Source organism: Pteropus vampyrus, unplaced genomic scaffold (genome assembly GCF_000151845.1).
Source record: "Pteropus vampyrus isolate Shadow unplaced genomic scaffold, Pvam_2.0 Scaffold15, whole genome shotgun sequence".
In the NCBI taxonomy this organism is placed as follows: domain Eukaryota; kingdom Metazoa; phylum Chordata; class Mammalia; order Chiroptera; family Pteropodidae; genus Pteropus; species Pteropus vampyrus.
The window spans coordinates 12,311,550-12,329,780 of NW_011888796.1; the positions used below are offsets into that span (position 1 = coordinate 12,311,550).

At 39.2% G+C, this 18,231-nt stretch overlaps 1 protein-coding gene across 4 annotated transcripts in view; it reads left to right on the top strand.

Annotated features, from left to right (window-relative positions):
* Positions 1 to 203: 203 nt before the first annotated feature.
* DDHD1 (DDHD domain containing 1) overlaps positions 204 to 18,231 on the top strand; it is a 77,221-nt gene continuing 59,193 nt past the window's right edge. Inside the window, exon 1 of one of the 4 annotated variants that reach the window (XM_011385373.2) lies at positions 204 to 1,223. In XM_011385373.2, coding sequence (XP_011383675.1) covers positions 395 to 1,223 — 829 coding nt within the window. In that variant the 5' untranslated portion in view covers positions 204 to 394. The remainder of the gene's footprint in view (positions 1,224 to 18,231) is intronic. The other 3 variants (XM_023527238.1, XM_023527239.1, XM_011385371.2) reach the window with 3 other exon arrangements.

The window sequence follows — 18,231 nt, forward strand, 5'->3', positions numbered from 1 at the left end:
GCGAAAAAGAATTGACAAATCCGACGAGTGACCAAGTGCCCTGAGCTGACCTCGCACCAGCAGCGAGACGAGCGATAGGGATGATTCGCCTGCGGCGCCCAGGAGACCGGGCTTCCGGGGCGGCGCGCGCGGCCGGTGGGGCGGGCCCGGGCCAAGCGCCTCCTACGTTGGGCAGCGTGACAATGGGACGGACCGCGGAACGCCGCGGCGGCTGCCGTCGGCCTCGGGGGCGGGGGATGGGGGGCGGAGCCACCGCGGTTGCCGCCGTAGCTCCGGCCGGGATTTGAAAGATTAAAAACTCCGGGTGGAGAGGGCGGCGGCGTTGAATGTGTAGCGGAAGCGCTGGGGGCCACGGCTCCGCTCCGGGCCGGGCAGCCGGCAGCGTCTCCACACCATGAATTTCCCGGGCCACGAGTCCCCGCGGAGCCCTGAGCATAACGGCCGGGGCAGCGGCGCCGCCGCCTGGGAGCTGAGCTCGGATGCGGAGCCGGCGTTCGGTGGCAGCGTCTGCTGCTTCGACCACCTGCCGGGCAGGGACCCGGGCGACGGCGAGGTGCCCCTGGCCCTTTTCCGCGGGGAGCCGGCGCTGCACTTGGCGCCTGGCACAGACGACCACGGTCACCACTTGGTGCTGGACCCCTGCCTCAGTGACGAGAACTATGACTTCAGCTCAGCCGAGTCAGGCTCCTCGCTGCGCTACTACAGCGAGGGCGAGAGCGGCGGCGGTGGCAGCTCCTCGTCCCTGCACCCGCCGCAGCAGCCGCCACTGGTGCCGTCGAATTCGGGGGGCGGCGGGGCAGCGGGAGGGGGTCCCGGGGAGAGGAAGCGCACCCGGCCGGCCGGCGCGGCCTCCCGGCACCGCTACGAGGTGGTGACGGAGCTGGGCCCGGAGGAGGTGCGCTGGTTCTACAAGGAGGACAAGAAGACCTGGAAGCCCTTCATCGGCTACGACTCGCTCCGCATCGAGCTCGCCTTCCGGACCCTGCTGCAGGCCACGGGCGGTCGACCCCAGGCCGAGGACCCGGGCGGCGACCATGTGTGCGGCCCGGCCTCCAGCTCAGGGGGAGACGACGACGAGGACCGCGTCTGCGGCTTCTGCCCGCGCACGGGAAGGCACGAGCCCGAGATGGAGGAGCTGGTGAACATCGAGCGGGTGTGTGTGCGGGGCGGCCTCTACGAGGTGGATGTGACCCAAGGAGAATGCTACCCGGTGTACTGGAACCGTGAGTAGCCGGCCGGGGGAGGGAGCGGGACGGGCTGCCTCTGCAGGGGCCGACACGCACCCGGGTGGGTTTGGATTTGCGGAGAGCGAGGTGCATGAGGCCTGGTGGTCGGAGCACGGAGATTGTGCAGGCAGCGCCGGTAGGTGAAAGGTAAACCAGCAGATGGCAAAACCCAAGCTGCCTGGGGACTGGGAGGAGAAGATACTGTACAGGTAGCGCCTGCAGGGTGAGCTGGTGCTGCTTCCATCCCCTGGAGATGATCCAGAAACGGATACCCAGCCCGAAAGGTTTAATTTCGTGATCCTATCTGAGCTTTGTTCGCCCAGGGATCTGATTCGGTCTCATTTTCCCACAAATGCCTGTGATTTAAATAGCTGCCTACCCTCTGGAGTGGGAATGTTTGAGAGGATCCGCATGAGAATCAGCAGTTAAATTATGGATTATAATCCCGGGCGGGAAAGGAAAGGAAATAGGTTGTTCCCTCTGGGTGCGTTAGGGAGAAGTGGAAAGCACTCCGTGAAGCAGTTCTAGCAAGTGGGAACCGCTCACTCACTCTATGGAATACTCGTTTTTGTCTCTTAGGTCCTTGTTTACATATTTTGATTTTTGCCTCTTGGCCTTGAAAAATTATAAGACCTGTGCCTTGGTTTCTTCATCTGTAAAATAGGGATAATTGTATCTACCTTATAGGGCTGTTGTGGATATTAAATGAGATAATACACCCGAAGGGCTTGAAACTGCTTGGCACATACGGCTGATGTAACTGTTAGCGGTGGGTCCTTACTCATTAGTCAACGATACAATTAGATAATATAATTAGATTAAGGAGGAAGGCTATCAGAAATATCTGCCATGGCATGTGACAAATGTTACATATGTAATATGTAGTAGATATTCTATAGTAACAGAAGCTATTGGCCACCAATAATTTGTAATAGTTTTAATTTTTAGAGCCCAGTGCCCTAACTCAACTATCTTCATTGATTGTCATTAGCCTTAGGTCCTCTATACATCTTACAACATTCTGCCTTGTATTAATTATATATAGATGACTTAGCTTCCTTTCTATGTGTTTAGCATCTTCTGGGTAGAGTCCTTTGCCCTTATCTTTATACTCTTATAGGGCTTAATGCAGTAAATAGTCAATAAGTAGGTCTTGAATTGTATAAGTGATTTTGATGATACTAAAACATGTTAAGCATGAGTCACTAAAATAGCAATTACAAAATTTATCAAATCAAATAAGCATAGCAGGAAATTTAATTTCTTACTACACTTTAAGATGACATTGAAGGCACTTATTACCATTTTCACAATTCCAGATTCATAATGAGATCTGTCAGATCAGTCCTTTTGAATATATAAGCTCACTACAGACAGGTTATGCTTATATTCATTCATTCATTCAGCTCTTTCATTTTACCAAGTATTTTTATGTGCATAACCCAGTATTCTTGTGAAGGCATTAGAAAGGGTGGAAAAAAGAACCATCTTTATCATTCAGAAGCTTCCCACTTAGTCTTTTTTTCAAATAACCTGGACATCACTATAGACTTTTCTCCTTTGAAGATAGAACTACAAGGACTTAGCCAAAAAGTCGGATAAAATTCCAGGCACCCTTGAGGGAGGGAACTGGAAACCAAGAGATGAATCTTACGCTTAGGTTAACTGAGCTATATTCACCTAGAATACTGTGTACTCTTTTGGCTTATGATAAAATTGTTAATGCTTGCATAGTTTTTACTGTTTACAAAGTGATTTTTCACATTCATTTTTTCATAGTGACATCAAATTATTGCTAACATTCTGTATGCGAAGAAATGGCTCATTGAAATTAATGAACTTGTTCAAGGTCACTCAGCTAGAAAGTGGTAGAGCAGGTCATAGTCTAGTTGGGGAATACAGTGGCCAAAGAGCATTTGACCCACACGAGGGTGAAGATGTCAGGAAGGCTTCCCAGGTAATTTAAGACCAAGTCCTAAGGGAATCAGGGCAGAAGAAATGAGGAGAGGAGGGAAGGGCATTCTGGCCAGGTGAGGTAACATATGCAAGGACACAAAAGCATGAAACTGTCTGGCATGTTGAGGAAATTAGGGCTGCACCTGCAGGGGCCAAGACACAAAGAGTAGGTTTGGATTTGACCACCACAGAGCCAGAGGTGTTTGGTCAGGGACCAGGAGGAGATCGTGAAGTGACCACCTGCCTGTGAATGGCACATTTGAGAGAGTAGCAAGAAAAAGAACAAGAATGGATACGCAGTGCTAAGGAGTTTGGGCTTTATCCTGTGAGTAAAGGAGACCCAACCAGTTGAAGATTCTCTATTACTTGGGTGATTAGTGACAACACAAAGGTTGAATTGGAGAATTAGAGAACATCATTAGAATATCATAAATCAAGTATTATAAATCAAGTGAGAAATAGCGAGGGCCTACAGAAGTTAACCTGAAAGGAAACTTAGTTTTTTCAAACAGCAACACCCATTTTAACTTCATTTTAGCTTTCTCTAAAGAGTTTTCTGCAAGATACAATCCCGTGGGTGTCCCAGGCCTTCATATGAGCTACAGTGAAAATACAATAGTGCTTTTTGTCCATAATGTACCACTTCTCACAAAATCCCGTGTAACTTTGACGTAATGAGTTCTCTGTTTATTGTTTAAGTTTTCACACCTTTTCAGGAAGGTTCATTCCCAATATGGTCTCTTCAGCCTTTCTTTAAGTGGAGGGACTCTTAGTATACTTACTGCTTTTGACCTTTTTCTCATTTTACTTTTTTTTTTTTTTTAAACCTTTCTGGAAACTTTCTGAACAGTAGTAATGAAAGATTAAAAAAAAAAAAAAAGTTCAAGTTCCTACATAGAATAGTGGTAGCATTCCAGTGGCTGTTTAAACTTTTGTGATCTAATTGAGCCTCTGCATTTGGGTGTCAAGGCCAACAAGTTAGCTATGCCTGGTCTAAAAGAAAAGTGTTGATTTAAATTTATATTTACACTTCCCTTACTAGTAGATAAAATTTGAACCAATTTTGGGGGTACAGGAATCAGAAGGGGAACAGAATTTGTCTTCTATAGATAGGAAACCAATATTATTACATGAAAAAGTATTAATTATAACAAATTTATTTTTGTTTCATTGTTTAGATATTTTTCTGACGGCATGTGGACATTTTAGATAAAACATTTCCAAGTAATGCTTAAGTGAACTCCCTTGCTCCTCGTGTTCTTCCTAGGCTGCCTGTAGCTACCCCGTAGGCTCCTTTTGAGAATTATATATAACATACATAGAACAATGTACAAACTACTTAGTACAAAGTACTAGGTGTTAACTATATCAGTGTGGGTCACAGAAAACTATACCTTACTTATAGAAACTCATGTAAAAGTTTATAAGGCTGACCAGTGAAAATTGTAGAGTACCCAATGTTTGTTGTTATTGACCTGTACCTCATCACAGGTGAAAGACTGTTTGTAAAAAAAAGTATTAGCAAGAAAGGGGCCAAAGCATTTAGTAATAGTTACGGGAAGGCATATGGAACATAATAGAGATATATGATAAGTTTAGAATAGTCTCATAGCAATTCCGATGATAGTTATATATGCAGTATGCACCAGGGAATATGTAATATCCATTCATTGACTAAGTTAAGTAATTTAATTGACCAAATATTTATATGAATGCATAGTTTCCAGAAGCAGTCATTAACTATAAGCCACAGCTTTCTTTCTCTCCCTTTTCTGATGTACTTATAAGGCCTACTTGCATTATTATAATTCTAAATCATTTTAAGATTCAGACACTTTAGAAATTAGTGAATCTTTATAATATGTTGAAGAGAAAATAATACTCCCAATAAAACGAAGTAGAAAAATTAGGGTTTTTTTCTGTAAGCACTCAAATTATGTGATATTTATTAACTTGGCTTAGCTGAAACCATCTCTTAGGTCTTTTGCATTCAAGGGTTAATAACCTTAATAATTAATAATCCTTTCTGAAGCACAAGGCATCATGGGAAGGTAATGGAGTCCAACCTGGTAGAAGATGCTCTTTCTTGGTCAGTTTCTACCTTCCATAAAACAGAATTATAGGGAATAGAGACCAGGGATTGACATGCCTGAATGAAAAAGTTTTAGAGACTTTTATCTCTTACTCTTTTTAACTATATTATCTCCCACTAGCCCAGGCTGGAAAGCAGCCTTAGGTGGCATTAGAATTTTGGCTGCTCAGGTTTGAGGTATCCTGGCAAAGTCATCTGAGAACCCCATTCCAGATCAAGCCTGCTTTAGACTGCATTTCTCAGTGACCTACTGAAACAGCCCAAGGATGTGAATGACTAGAGAGTGACATATTTGGAGCACAGGACTTGGCACTACTTGACCAAGATATTCAGGACTTTTCTTTCTCTTTGCATGTACAATTAGTTTAAAAAACTGATCTAATATCAATTATTGATCCACCTTATTTGTTTATGGCTCAAATGTAATAATGCATGTTGTACACATGCTTTATATAAATGTCAAAGTATTTAATATGGTTTTCTTTCTTCAACTATTTTATCATAGAAGAGACCTTTTGTACTCTTCCCTCTTCCAAATTTTATTTTCTGGGGCTTTTATCTCCACATCATGCCCTGTAGTTTCTGCTTTGCTAAGATCTTTGATGTCTGGAACCCTAGGGCTGATCCTTTACTGTAGAGAGCAAGAAAAAGCTGGATGTGGTAGTCACAGGATCCTCTGAGAATTATGGGCATTAGGTGAGGAGAATAGGGGGATAGAAAGGAGAGAGGAAAATGTGGATGTAGTCACAGGAAGCCTAAGCTGAAGGTTATTGGCAGAAGAGATGGAAATGCAGGTTGTTCTAGAATCCTTGATTATGGGGGAATCTGATCTAAGACCTTTATCTTTTCATGAGTATGATGGAATTTATACTGCGTGTTAGCTAGAAAACCTTCAGCACTGATTAAGGGTATATATACGGTCTCTTCTTTTTTGCCACAATACATTCTTAAAAGCCCAGTTAAAATGTAGAATAGGGAAAAACATTTTTTTTATGGCCTCTATATAGAACCTACATTTTTACTCTTTTTGAGACCACCTTGGTAAAGGGAAATTATACCCACAAAAGATGTTGAATCACTGACTAATGGGTGGATTAATGGGATGAAAAGCATAATACAGATACTTTCCAATGCCTCTGGATTAGGGGACAAGTGAAATTCAGGGTAGTGAAAAGTAGGCATCATCTGTGCCAGAGAACTAAAGAAAAATGGTAGAAATATTGATATGATCGTATAAAAGTAATTCTGTTTTATGTACTGCTTTCTAATTTTATCAGATTGCCACACAAGAATAAATTATATTCATTAATATTTGTTCTAATATCTTATTATATTAAGCTATATCTAGACTATCTTTATAATCATTGCACTTGTATGTTCAAATAAAATCGGGGGGGACGGGCAGACCAGCCTTTGGAAATTACATTACTATTCGTACTTCTGTACCCCAAGACTTCAGATATCTGGAAATCCTATAAAATATAAATTCCATCTGAATGGATGGCTTTTCCAAGTAGTTGAGAGTTAAGCTTTTATTGGCTAGAGTATAATTTTAACTCATAAGAATGAAAATCTCTTTAATATTACTAACTTTCCTTTGGGCCGCTTCTCAGTGAACCATCATTCTGAACATTGATAAAGGATAGCACTTGAGACACATGATTCAGGACAAAGAACTGGATGCACTATGCTAAGACATAAGACTTCTAAATCATATGCCATGGAATGTGCTGCTCACTAACTTTAGATGATGCACAGGAAACAGAGTTAGAATTACTTCTGAGCCTTAATATGGACAGTTAAAAGCAATCCCACTTTGCATTTTACTACTCATTACAATTGATCAACTTTCAGTTAGTTTTTTATTAACTGAATCTGTTATTTTCTTCTCATTCTATACAGTTGCTTCTAGGTAGGCCTAGGGTATCTCACATCTACCTGATTCACCCACCTAGACTTTAGTAAAACTTGCATTTTAACATCTGGTATATATTTTAACATGAAGTTCGCTTAAGTTTGTTTATGTTTTAGAAAAGAAAATCTTTGCTATAAACCAAAAGCATTCATTGGAAAGAGAGAGTCTACTTCAAAGAGATTATTGAGGATCTCTCAAATTGAAGAAAGCACAAGATGAATGCTAAGGCACTTTCAATGGCACTCACTCTTCCATGCTGGCTATCCACTGCTGAAATGAACCCTTACTATATGGCCAGTGGTAAATGAGACAGGTGTACATGTCTGTAAGATTTATGAACAGTTACATCCTTTGCTTGACATTTTCATGGTATGCCAACCAGTCTTAGTCTTCTAATTTAAGATTACAACCCCCGCCTCCGCCCCCCATGGTTCTGCTCTTTGCCTTTCACTAGAAAAAACTGGGGCCTTATATTTTATAATATCTTTTTGGATGTAGTTGTAGTTTGTTTTTAACCTGTTTACTATTTAACCTGTTATTTTATGTAAACTATATTTTTTGGGTAGAGAAAGATGTAACTAACTGTACCTCAAATATAATGAATGCCCCTAATCCTAGAATACTGGATCGAGTTGTTTGGAATTCTGATTACCTGACAGGATTCTGTCTTTGATAGAACCTATCAAACTGTATGGTAGATAACACATAAAGGGTAGACCTGGTTTACATTAACTCATCAGTTTCATCTCTGCTACCTCTCTTTCAGTTCTTATTGTTTTTTTCTGGAGAGGTAGCATTACATAGTGTTTATGAATATAAATGACTACTGGAAGCAGACTGTCTAGGCCCAAATTCCAGCTTATATGTGTAAATGTGGGCACCTTAAATTCTTTGTGCCATAGTTTCTTCTGTAAAATATGCATAGTAGTACCCCTGCCTCTTATGATTGTAATAATAAATGAGTTAAAATATTTAAAGATCTTGAAACATGATAAATAGGAAGCTCTATATAACAGCTGTTATTACTTCTCCATTTTCCTGCCTTTTCTGTCCTTTCAAATTTATAACCCACTTTACGTCCATGGCTTTCAACTCTCGTATTTCAATTTGTTGTCTCATTCCTGATGCAGATTTTCTTGGCCTTGACTCATAGTAATTGACTCTCAATTAGGCATAGCCCGAGAACCCCTATAACTGTTGCCTGCTCTTGTGAGAAACTGTGTCTGATTTTTTGTCTAGTCTTTCAGGCCCCAGAGAGAGCTGTCTTGAGTCTTCCTGGCTTGGTCCCAGAGAAGTGTACCAGTCATTCTCTTACAAATCTGCCTGTGGGAAAGGAGGAATTTTTTTCCCATAAAAGCATTCTAAATTCTTGAGCATCTACTTTTTTTGGTATGCAGATCTTGTCATGGGATGTGGGGAAGTACAGGCTCCATCCCAAAAGCTCATTTAGAAGATCTCTAACTAGCTACCAAGACTTTTGATACAAGAGAGAACTTTACAGCTTTCTTAAAGACTACTCAGTTTTCAGTTGAGGCAGAGCCAGTAGTTTTCTTGGATTTCTGCCATGTGAGCAAGACAGAAATGGCCCATAATTCCCTTTACAGTGGAAACCTCAGCATGAAAATTTTGAGAGAGTTCTCTTAATTGACCTGCAGTTGAACCAGCAGTGGTAGGGATGACAGTTGGGTTCTGGCACCTAGTGCAAAATCTAGCTTCAAATGTCCATCAGCCCTCGGTCCAGGGATTTGAAGCAGTGATTCCTTATCCAACTTTGGCAGTAAAAGCCAATTGGGCTTAGAGAATAGATCTTTGTAGTCAAATTTCCTTAGTTTGAATCCTTGATTTACTATAGCCGTATGACTCTGGGTAAGTTGTAATCTCACTGTTGCCCAGTTTCTCCTTTGTAAATGGGGATAATAATCACAGCATTATTATGAATGTTTGTTGAAATACACATATATAGAGCACTTAGTACAGTACCTGGTTCAATAAGTGTTAGCTATTTTATTTAAGCTGGGCTGGTAGATTGGCTCTTAAACTAGAAGTCTGGCTTCTAGAAATTAAAAAGTATGTGGTCGATTTGTTTTATTTGTAAAAAAGAAGAATAGGATTCTATGGTTCTACCAAAATTACTTTGGCCAAAATTTGATGACATATATAAACATAACACATACGTATGCACAAATTCCCAACAGTGCTCCCCCTTTTCCCCTTTCTTTCTCTTCCCCTCATCATCTACACACACACGCACGCACGCACGCACGCACACACGCATCTTAAACCTGCTTAATCTCACCTGTAGAGAGTTCTGGGAATCGCAAAGTATCATACTTCAAGGACCTTAATTCCTCTTGTAGACTCATGAGTTGATGACAGTGGAACACTCTTCATCCTCTGAGTTACTTGTTCCTACTGAGTTCGCTGGCCTATGGAGTGGCATCCTGTCTTAGAGCGTTTGTTTGCTGATTCCATCAAGTCTAACAGTTAAGTGCAAGATTATTAAAAATGTAGATCCTTGGATCTCGTCTTGAAAGATTGGATTCAAGAGATCTGAGCCTGGGGCCTGAGCATCTTCCTCTTTAAAAGGTATGTCAAGAAATTCTGATTCCAGGGGGTTATAGACCGCATATTAATAATACTGTTAGTTCATTAATTCCTCCAGTCTAAGAGTGGCTCGAAGCTGATTCATCTTGGTTGTTTCCACTTACACTAATTACCAGTTCAAGGAGTTCTAGAATAGGGGTCCCCAACCTCTGGTCTTAGACTGGCATTGGTCCGTGGCCTGTTAGGAACTGGCCATACAGCGTCAGGCAAGCGAGCAGCTTCGTTTGTATTTGCAGCTGCTCCCCAGCGCTAGCATCACCGCCTCAGCTCCACCTCAGATCATCAGGCATTAGATTCTCATGGGAGCACCAGTCTCTGGTGCCCAAAAGGTTAGAGACCACTGTTCTAGAAGCACTAGCCTTCAACCCACAAATTGGTATGTTTATTTCATTCCTGTTTTTCTTTTACCTACCTATTTCTGCTCTGACCGTCCAATTTAAAACTTTTATATCCTTATCGATTTTCTTTAAACTTGTTCTGTCAGTTATTAAGGAAGATGGAGTCCCCATTTATAATTATAGGTTTATTTATTTACTTATTTTAGTACTGTTGGATTTTGTTTTATGTGTTTTGAAGCTCTGTTAGGAACATGTGCATTTAGGGTTGATATCTCCTTTTAATTAAACAATGCCTTTATCATTTTGAAATGTCCCCTTTTATCTCTGGTTTCAATTTCTTGTTTTGAAATCTACTTTGATACTACTTTAGCCACTCCCAACTTTCTTTTGATTAGTATTTGCATGATGTATCTTCCTGTTCTTCTCAACTTATAATGTTTTTACCTATCTGTTGGTTTTTGCTTTTTAAAATCCATTCTGACAATCTCTACCTTTTATTTGGTGTTTTAAGCTTTTACATTTAATGCGATTAATGCTGTTTGAGTTTAAATCAACCATCTTACTCTATTTGTCCCATTTATTCTTTGTTCCTTCTTTCCCTCTTTTCCTGCCTTCTTTTGGATTGTTTGTTGTGATTCCCTTTTATCTCTATTATTAGCTTTTAGGGATACCTTTTTCATATCCTTTCTGGTTGATGTTTTCTGAGATTTTTGGAATCCATTTACATATATATTAGATCATTTGATATTGTCCCCCAGCTGTTGGATGCTCCATTCTGTTTTTTAATTTTTCTGTCCGTGTGTGAGTATGTGTTTCAGTTTGTGTGATTCCTATTGACTTATCTTCCAGTTCACTGATTCTTTCCTCAGCTGAGTTGAGTCTACTAATGAATCCATCACAGATATTCTCGTTCTTATAGTTTCCATCTCTGTGCAGAAATTACCCATCTGATTATACATGTTGCCCACCTTTTCCACTACAGTTTTCAGCATATTAATCTTAGTTATTTTCAATTCTCTAATAGTTCCAACATCTGGGACATCTCTAGTCTGGTTCTGTTGTTTTGTCTATTGATGGTATTTTTTTTATTTATGTCTCAATTTTTTGTTGAAAGTTGGACATCTTGTGTAGGCTAGAGAGTATTTATGCCTAGAAATAAGTATACCTTGTTTTTTGTTAAGCCTTTAGTGTAAGAGGTTGATCAATCTAGTTGGGAGTTGAGCTGGGTTTCGAATTTGTTACTATAATAGTTACTGTAACCATCAGTGTACCATAAGGCTTCAAATTCCCCTGGCTTTACTCTATGTTTAGGTAGGGGGCTGGTTAGCCAGAGGTTTTTCTTCATGTTCTTATCCTTCCTCAGCAGTAGATTAAATTCTTGCTACATTGGTGATGGTGGGAGTGGGAGTGGAGAAGGGACATTGTCAGTTTTCTGAATCAGCCTCATTCTTAGGCACGGTGCTCTGAGTGTTAAAGTGGGACCTTCGTGATTCTGCCCCTACCCCTGTAGACCTCATGGTCTAGGACCCAGGACATTGTCCTGCCTCTACATCAAGGATAGTTTTTTTGTTTTGTTTTCCTGTAGCTTTTTCCCAGCAGCTATAGGTCTTCATCTGAAAAGCAACAGTGTTTGCTGTTCTCCTAACAGCTGCTTAAGGCTTTTTTCCAGAGGTGAAACTAGGAATGATCCAGGTAAGGCTTCGCCCCTTTTGCACAGCTGCTGCTGTTCCCTTCCCCAAGGCCTGTACCATCAAGGGGTACTTTTTCAGGTTTCTCACCCTTCTCCCAGTCTCTCTATGAGATCCTGGTAAACTCTTTAAAGAAGAATGTACAGGGGTATGCATTAATTACCCTTTGTGTCTGAGGCCCCAAGGGGCCTACACTCTCACCATTGCTCATATTTGACTTGCAACATTTTGTTAAAAATTTTAGCAGAAATCGCTGGCTTTTATGACATCTGATGTCTACTTCCAGTGAGCAGGTGCTTCCATCTTGTTTCTTCCTGTCATTCCTTAGATATTATACTAGTTGCTCAGTGACCTCCAGGCCTCTGAAGGATATAACACTTGATCTTAGCCAAAAGGCCGAGAAGCGATCTGAAGGATATAAGAAAAATTATAATTTTGCAAACTAAATGTCTCTTGTTTGTTTTAAGGGTAGGAGCAATCCTCTTTTAGCTTTCTATATCCTAAGCAAAGGCTGAAATTCAGTTATAAGTCTTTGTTTTTATTTTGGTAGTGGTTGCGCTAGGATTTTCGGTGTATGTCTTTACCTTGTCACAATCTGATTTCAAAAAGTATTTGTCATCTATGGCCATGCTACCCTGAACAAGCCTGATCCCATCTGATTTCGGAAGCTAAGCAGGATCGGGCCTGGTTAGTACTTGAATGTGAGCCCACCTAGCCAGGTGCTGTAGGCATAAAAAATTTTTTAAAAAATAAGGGATTATAAGATGACAAGGTCCTTGCAATCTGTGAGGTCAACCAAGGGTTGCCTCGCCTAAAAAAATTTAATAAATACAAGTATTTGTCATTTCATGTAGAGCGAAAACTTTATTAGTATATTTCAATTTACCCCTTCATAGCCTTTTTTGCTATGGTTATACATACTTCTATATGTTATAAGCCCCAAAGTATTTTTTGCTTTAAGTAGTCAGTTTTTAAAAGCAATTTCTCTGAATGAGAAAAATCTTATATTTACCAAATATGTTTCTGTTGTTCTTTTTTCCTTTATGTGGACTCAAGTTTCCATCTCTTATGGGATTTTTATCAAATTCTTCTGCTCGAAATTCCTTCAGTGTTTTTCATAGTGCATATTTGCTGGTGATAAATTCTCTTAGCTTTTGTCTAAAAAAGTTTTTATTTCTTCTTCATTTTTGAAAGATATTTTTGCTGAGTATGGAAACCTAGGTTATTTTTTTCCCTTAAGAATTTTAAACATGCCACTCTATTGTCTTTAATTCGTATAGTTTCTGATGAGAAGTTTGCTGTTACTTTTATCTTTCTTCTTCTAGATATCATCCTTTTTTCTGGCAGCTTTCCCACCTCCCTTCTTTATTGATAGTTTTCTGCAATTATGATTTGTCTTGGAATGCTTTTCTTCATATTTCTTCTGCATAGGATTTGTTGAAATTCTATGAACTATGGATTTATCGTTTTCTTCAAATTTGGAAAATATTATGTCATTTAATATATTTTTCTGTTCACCCTACCTTTTTTCTGGGATTCCTACTGCATATACGTTAGTCTGCTTGATATTGTCCCAAAGCTCTGTGCATTTCTTTTCAGATTTTTTCCTGTGTTTTATTTTGGATGGTTTCTATTTTATTTCTATTGTTGTGTCCTTTAATGTGTCCTATTGCTATGTTATAAACTTCAGAAAGTTCACTGATTTCTTTCTTCTGCATGTCTATTTATCTCATTTGATATATATTTTACTTTAAATGTTGCATTTTTCATCTCTAGAAGTTCAGTTTAAGTATTTTTTATACCTTCCATTTCTTCCCTCCTTATGTTTGTGTTTTCCTCTATCTTCTTGAATCCAGGGAATTTTTAGCACCTTCGTCTGCTGCTTTTACCATCGGTGTCGTTTAGCATTTTTGTTTCTTTTATCATCGGTGTTGTTTCTGGATCTGTTGCTGTTGATTGACTTTTCTCCTAGTTATAGGTTGGACATTCATGCTGCTTTCAATACTTATTAATTTTTTAGATGCCAGACGTTGTAAATTTTCTTTTGTGCACTGCATTTTTTAGCATTCCTCTCAGTTTGTTGGGCTTTGTTCTAGCACACAGTTAATTTACTTGAAATTAGTTTGATCCTATCAAGGTTTCCTTTTGGGCTTTATTAGCGTGCTCAGAGCAGCCTTTAGTTTTTGGATAATTTAGCCCTACAACTGAGGAAATACCTTTGTGAGGACTTTACTCAGTGCCCCATGGATTAGATCATTTTTAATCTGGCTGATTGGAACTTGAACTATTCCCAGCCTTATATGAGCTCTGGAGATTATTCCACCTACTCCCCTCCAGTGGTAATTTTCCCTAGCCTCAGGTACTCTTCTGTGCATAGATAGATAAGTATACAACAGAAGAATCAAAGGAACTCCTCTGGAGGTCTTCAGCATTCCCTTTCTGTACAGCTCTCTACTTAGTAGTAGTATTTTGCCCCACAGATTCTAGCTACTCATGCCTCCGTGAACTCTGAGCCATTTTACAGCCTAGCAAGACTGTGTTACCTCTTCCAACACTGTAGCCTGGAAACAGTAGATGTTAAGTTTGAGCAGTTTCCTCAGCAATCACTGTCCCCTTTTGCTTGTTGCGCAATATCTGAAAATCATTGTTCTATACATTTTATCTCCTTTTCTAATTGTTTAGGGTGAGACAATAAATCCAGTTATGTGTTACTCTGTCATGGCTATAAGTAGAAGTCTGTCTTTCCAATTTAGGAAACTGATTTACTATCTCCATTCTTGGTGATCTTGTCTTTATTTCTCTCTTCGTTAGGCAGAACCTAGTGCTTTCATATCCTACAGCCTTCCTGCCCAGGAATGTTGAAATGGACAACAATAATACCTTTAGTGAGTTAATATGCATCAGATGGCTGTTTGTCACACAGAGTAGAATTGAGATGTCTTCTGCAGCTGCTTTTATGGGCTGTAGGATAGAAGTGGTTATTAGACTTGTCCCTCAGAACTCTGCTGCTGCCTCTTTTTGCTGGTGAAATACCTGCAGCCTACTGGACCCATTATTGCATTTAATTTCATATACTTCCTGGTCTCCATTTTTCTTTTTCTCTTATTTCTTACAACTCAGCGTGAACCAGACGCTTAAGGACCTCTGTTTTCACATCAAAGGACCCATGTTTTACTGATATCACCAGAAAGTAAATCAGAGCACTAGATTAACTTGCCAGTCACAGTGTGTCTGTAGGGAGCTCATCTACAGGTCTTAGCTTATATTTAGTTTTTGGTTTTCCAAACCTGCTTCTCCCATTGTCACTGTGAGGTTTTCATTTTGGAAAAGATAGTAAGGGAAAAAGGGAGTTTAGTTAAGCCAAATAGGTGAGGATTCTAGAAGGCTAGTTTTGATATAGCCAAATTTAACCAGTGAATGTCATTTTAGAAACTTTAAAAGATATTATGTGAATTAAAATAATGCCATAATTTGGAATAGGATTTTATAGTTTACAAAGTGCATTTACATACATTATTTTATTAATCTCTGTTATGACTCTGTAGTGAGATAGAATGTCCTCATGTTACTGATGGTAAACTGAGGCTCAAAGAGATTAAGGGATGGAACTGGAATTAGAACCTATGCCTTCTGAGTCCTTAAGCAATCCCCTTCCTCCTGAACATCATCTGTGACCTCAGAGCTTCTGCCGTCTGAGCAGATGTCAAGATTATATGCCAGCAGGACCTAATATCCTGGATTATTTTGGAATTTATGTATAAATTATCTACTTTGACTTCTACTTATCCTAGTTCATCAACTAGAATATATTTTAGAACACATTTTCTAAACATTCCTCAAATAAGTGTCTTGTGACTTTAGTCTTAGGAGTAAATGTTTTACTCATTTATTAGAAATAAATGTTTTCCTCAGCTTCTTTTGTATGTTTTCAAGTTTTTGCTCTTATGCTTGTTAACTTTCTAAATTTTAACTATACAATTTTTTTTCTCCCCTATTACTCTTTTTTACAAAAGGTTTTTGTTTTCCTATTACTTTCATTCGACAAATACCCATCTAGTGTCTACTAGGTAAAAGAGGGGAGTAAACTACCTTGAGTTTACAAAAAGCTTTCCAGAGACATTTATGCTTGACTCGGATATTAAAGAAGGGTGTATTATTGGCAGAGAGAATGGCATGTTTAAAGGCTTGGAGTCATGAAGGACTCATGCCCTCAGAGGACTCCAGGGATTGTGTTTGGCAGGAACATTGGGAATAAGGAAGAAAAATGTAGAAGGAACTGTATAGGCAGGCAGGGACTAGATCAGGACAAGCCTTTTCATACTGAAAATTTAAATTTTATCCTACCATGTTGAAACATTGAAAGGTATACAAATAGGGAAATTACTTGATCAGATTACATCTTTGATCATGTGGTAACACTGTGAAACAAATGGAAAGCTTGAAAAGTGATATCATAATCAGGGAGACTATTTAAGGAGTTATTGCAGTATTGCAAATAAGACACAGGGTCTAGGGCGATGTTCTTTCAATAATTATTGGAGGGCTGGAGGTAAATGTTAAGGAAGTATAAGGGGTACACCATCAGTGCAACATGAGTAAGTGGAAGAGTAGTCCAGATTATCTCTAATGTTTTCAGTTTGAGTGGATCGTGGAGGTTCCCCCACCCCAGTTCACCTTAGGGTGGCAGAGGGAAGCTAAATAATAGTTTATTTTGACATATTGCATTTAAGGTACCTACTGCATACCCAGGTATAGAAGCATCCAGTGGGGTAGTTGTATATGTAGATCTGAAGCTCAGAAGAAAATAGTGCAGCAATTAAAGATGCAAAGATCTTTGTAATTTAAGCCAGTGGTCTCTAAACTGGGGAATGCAAATACTCTGTTGAACGTATTACAATGAAAATGTTTGAATTTCTATTTGCTTTCTATTTCATCCTCTCAAATTTTTTATTTTTGTATGTTTTATAATATATAAAACATTTTAGAACGGTACATATGCATAATTTATAAATAAGTATGTATATATGAGAATGTGCTTATATTTTTGGAAATTACTAATTTAAACTGAATAGTCACTTCTGAGCATTTTGCTTTACAATAATAATCTGGAGAACTTTTTTTTTTTTTAAAGACGTATTTTTGGACCCTGTCTCCAGAGTCTCTGATTTGTTAAGTGTGTAGCAAGGAATTTGAAAAATCCATCTTTTAATTTAATTTCTCAAATGATTCTTATAATCAGTCAAGTTTGAGAACCACAGGTTAAAACCATGGAAAATATGTAGAGTATAAAAAAAGAAGATAAGGAGAAGAAAGACAGGCTCAAGTGACACTCTGCTAATTCTAAAAGTGCCAGCTATGTTAATTCATATTTTTATATTCTAATAATCTGATAGAATGGCCATAGTCAATATTGAATTATCTCCACTAAGCTAAAATTAACATTAAACATTCAAAAGTCTGTTTTAATGTTATGCTGCATTTTTAGCAGTTTCCTCTCTCATGTCTATGCAGATCATATGGAACATTTTTGACTAGCCAAGTACCTAGAGAGAACTTTTTCCCTAAGCATGTGAAATTCTGTATTGCCTAGAACCACTGAAATACTAAACTTGGAAGGCTAAGGACAAAAGGGCCTTTGATTTAAAGCCTGTTTTCTATTTTGAAATGAAGAGATTGCTAACAATGTCTAAAATCTGCCTTCTTTGTATTAAAATTTGAGAAAAGAATGAAAATGTAATGTGAGTGCCTAAAAGGACCCTGTTATAAAAACTTTCGAGAACTGTTATGGGCTGAATTGTTTTCCCCTTTTAACAAACTCATATGTTAAAGCCCTTACCACCACTCCATCAGAATGTGACTGTATTTGGAGATAAAGCCTTTAAAGATAATTAAATTTAAATGAGGCCACATTTAAATCTGTTGTCCTTATAAGAAGGGACACACAGAGACACCAGTGATGCACAAGCACAGAGAAAAGACCACGTGAGGCCACAGTGAGAAGGTAGCCATCTGCACGCCAAGGAGAGAGGCCTCACAAGAAATCCAATTCGCCAACACTTTGATCTTGGAGTTCTGCCGTCCAGAACTGCAAGAAAATAAGTTTCCCTTGTTTAAACCACCCAGACTATAGTATTTTGTTATGACAGCCCTAGCAAATTAATACAAGGACAGTAAGCCACTTAGGCAACTTTACAGTTATACTAATGAAGAACTAAGAAACAATATGCAGGTTTTAAAACCCGATGGCCTTAGTTCTTGAACCAATAAAAGCAAACAATATTTAAGGTATTATTGTCCAGAGTTTCTCACCTCTATGAAATTGGTTTAAATTTGGCGATTGGTAGAAAAGATTGACAGTAACGCTTGCCTAAACATAATTTAGTGTTCTTAATGTAATTGTTAACTTTCAAAT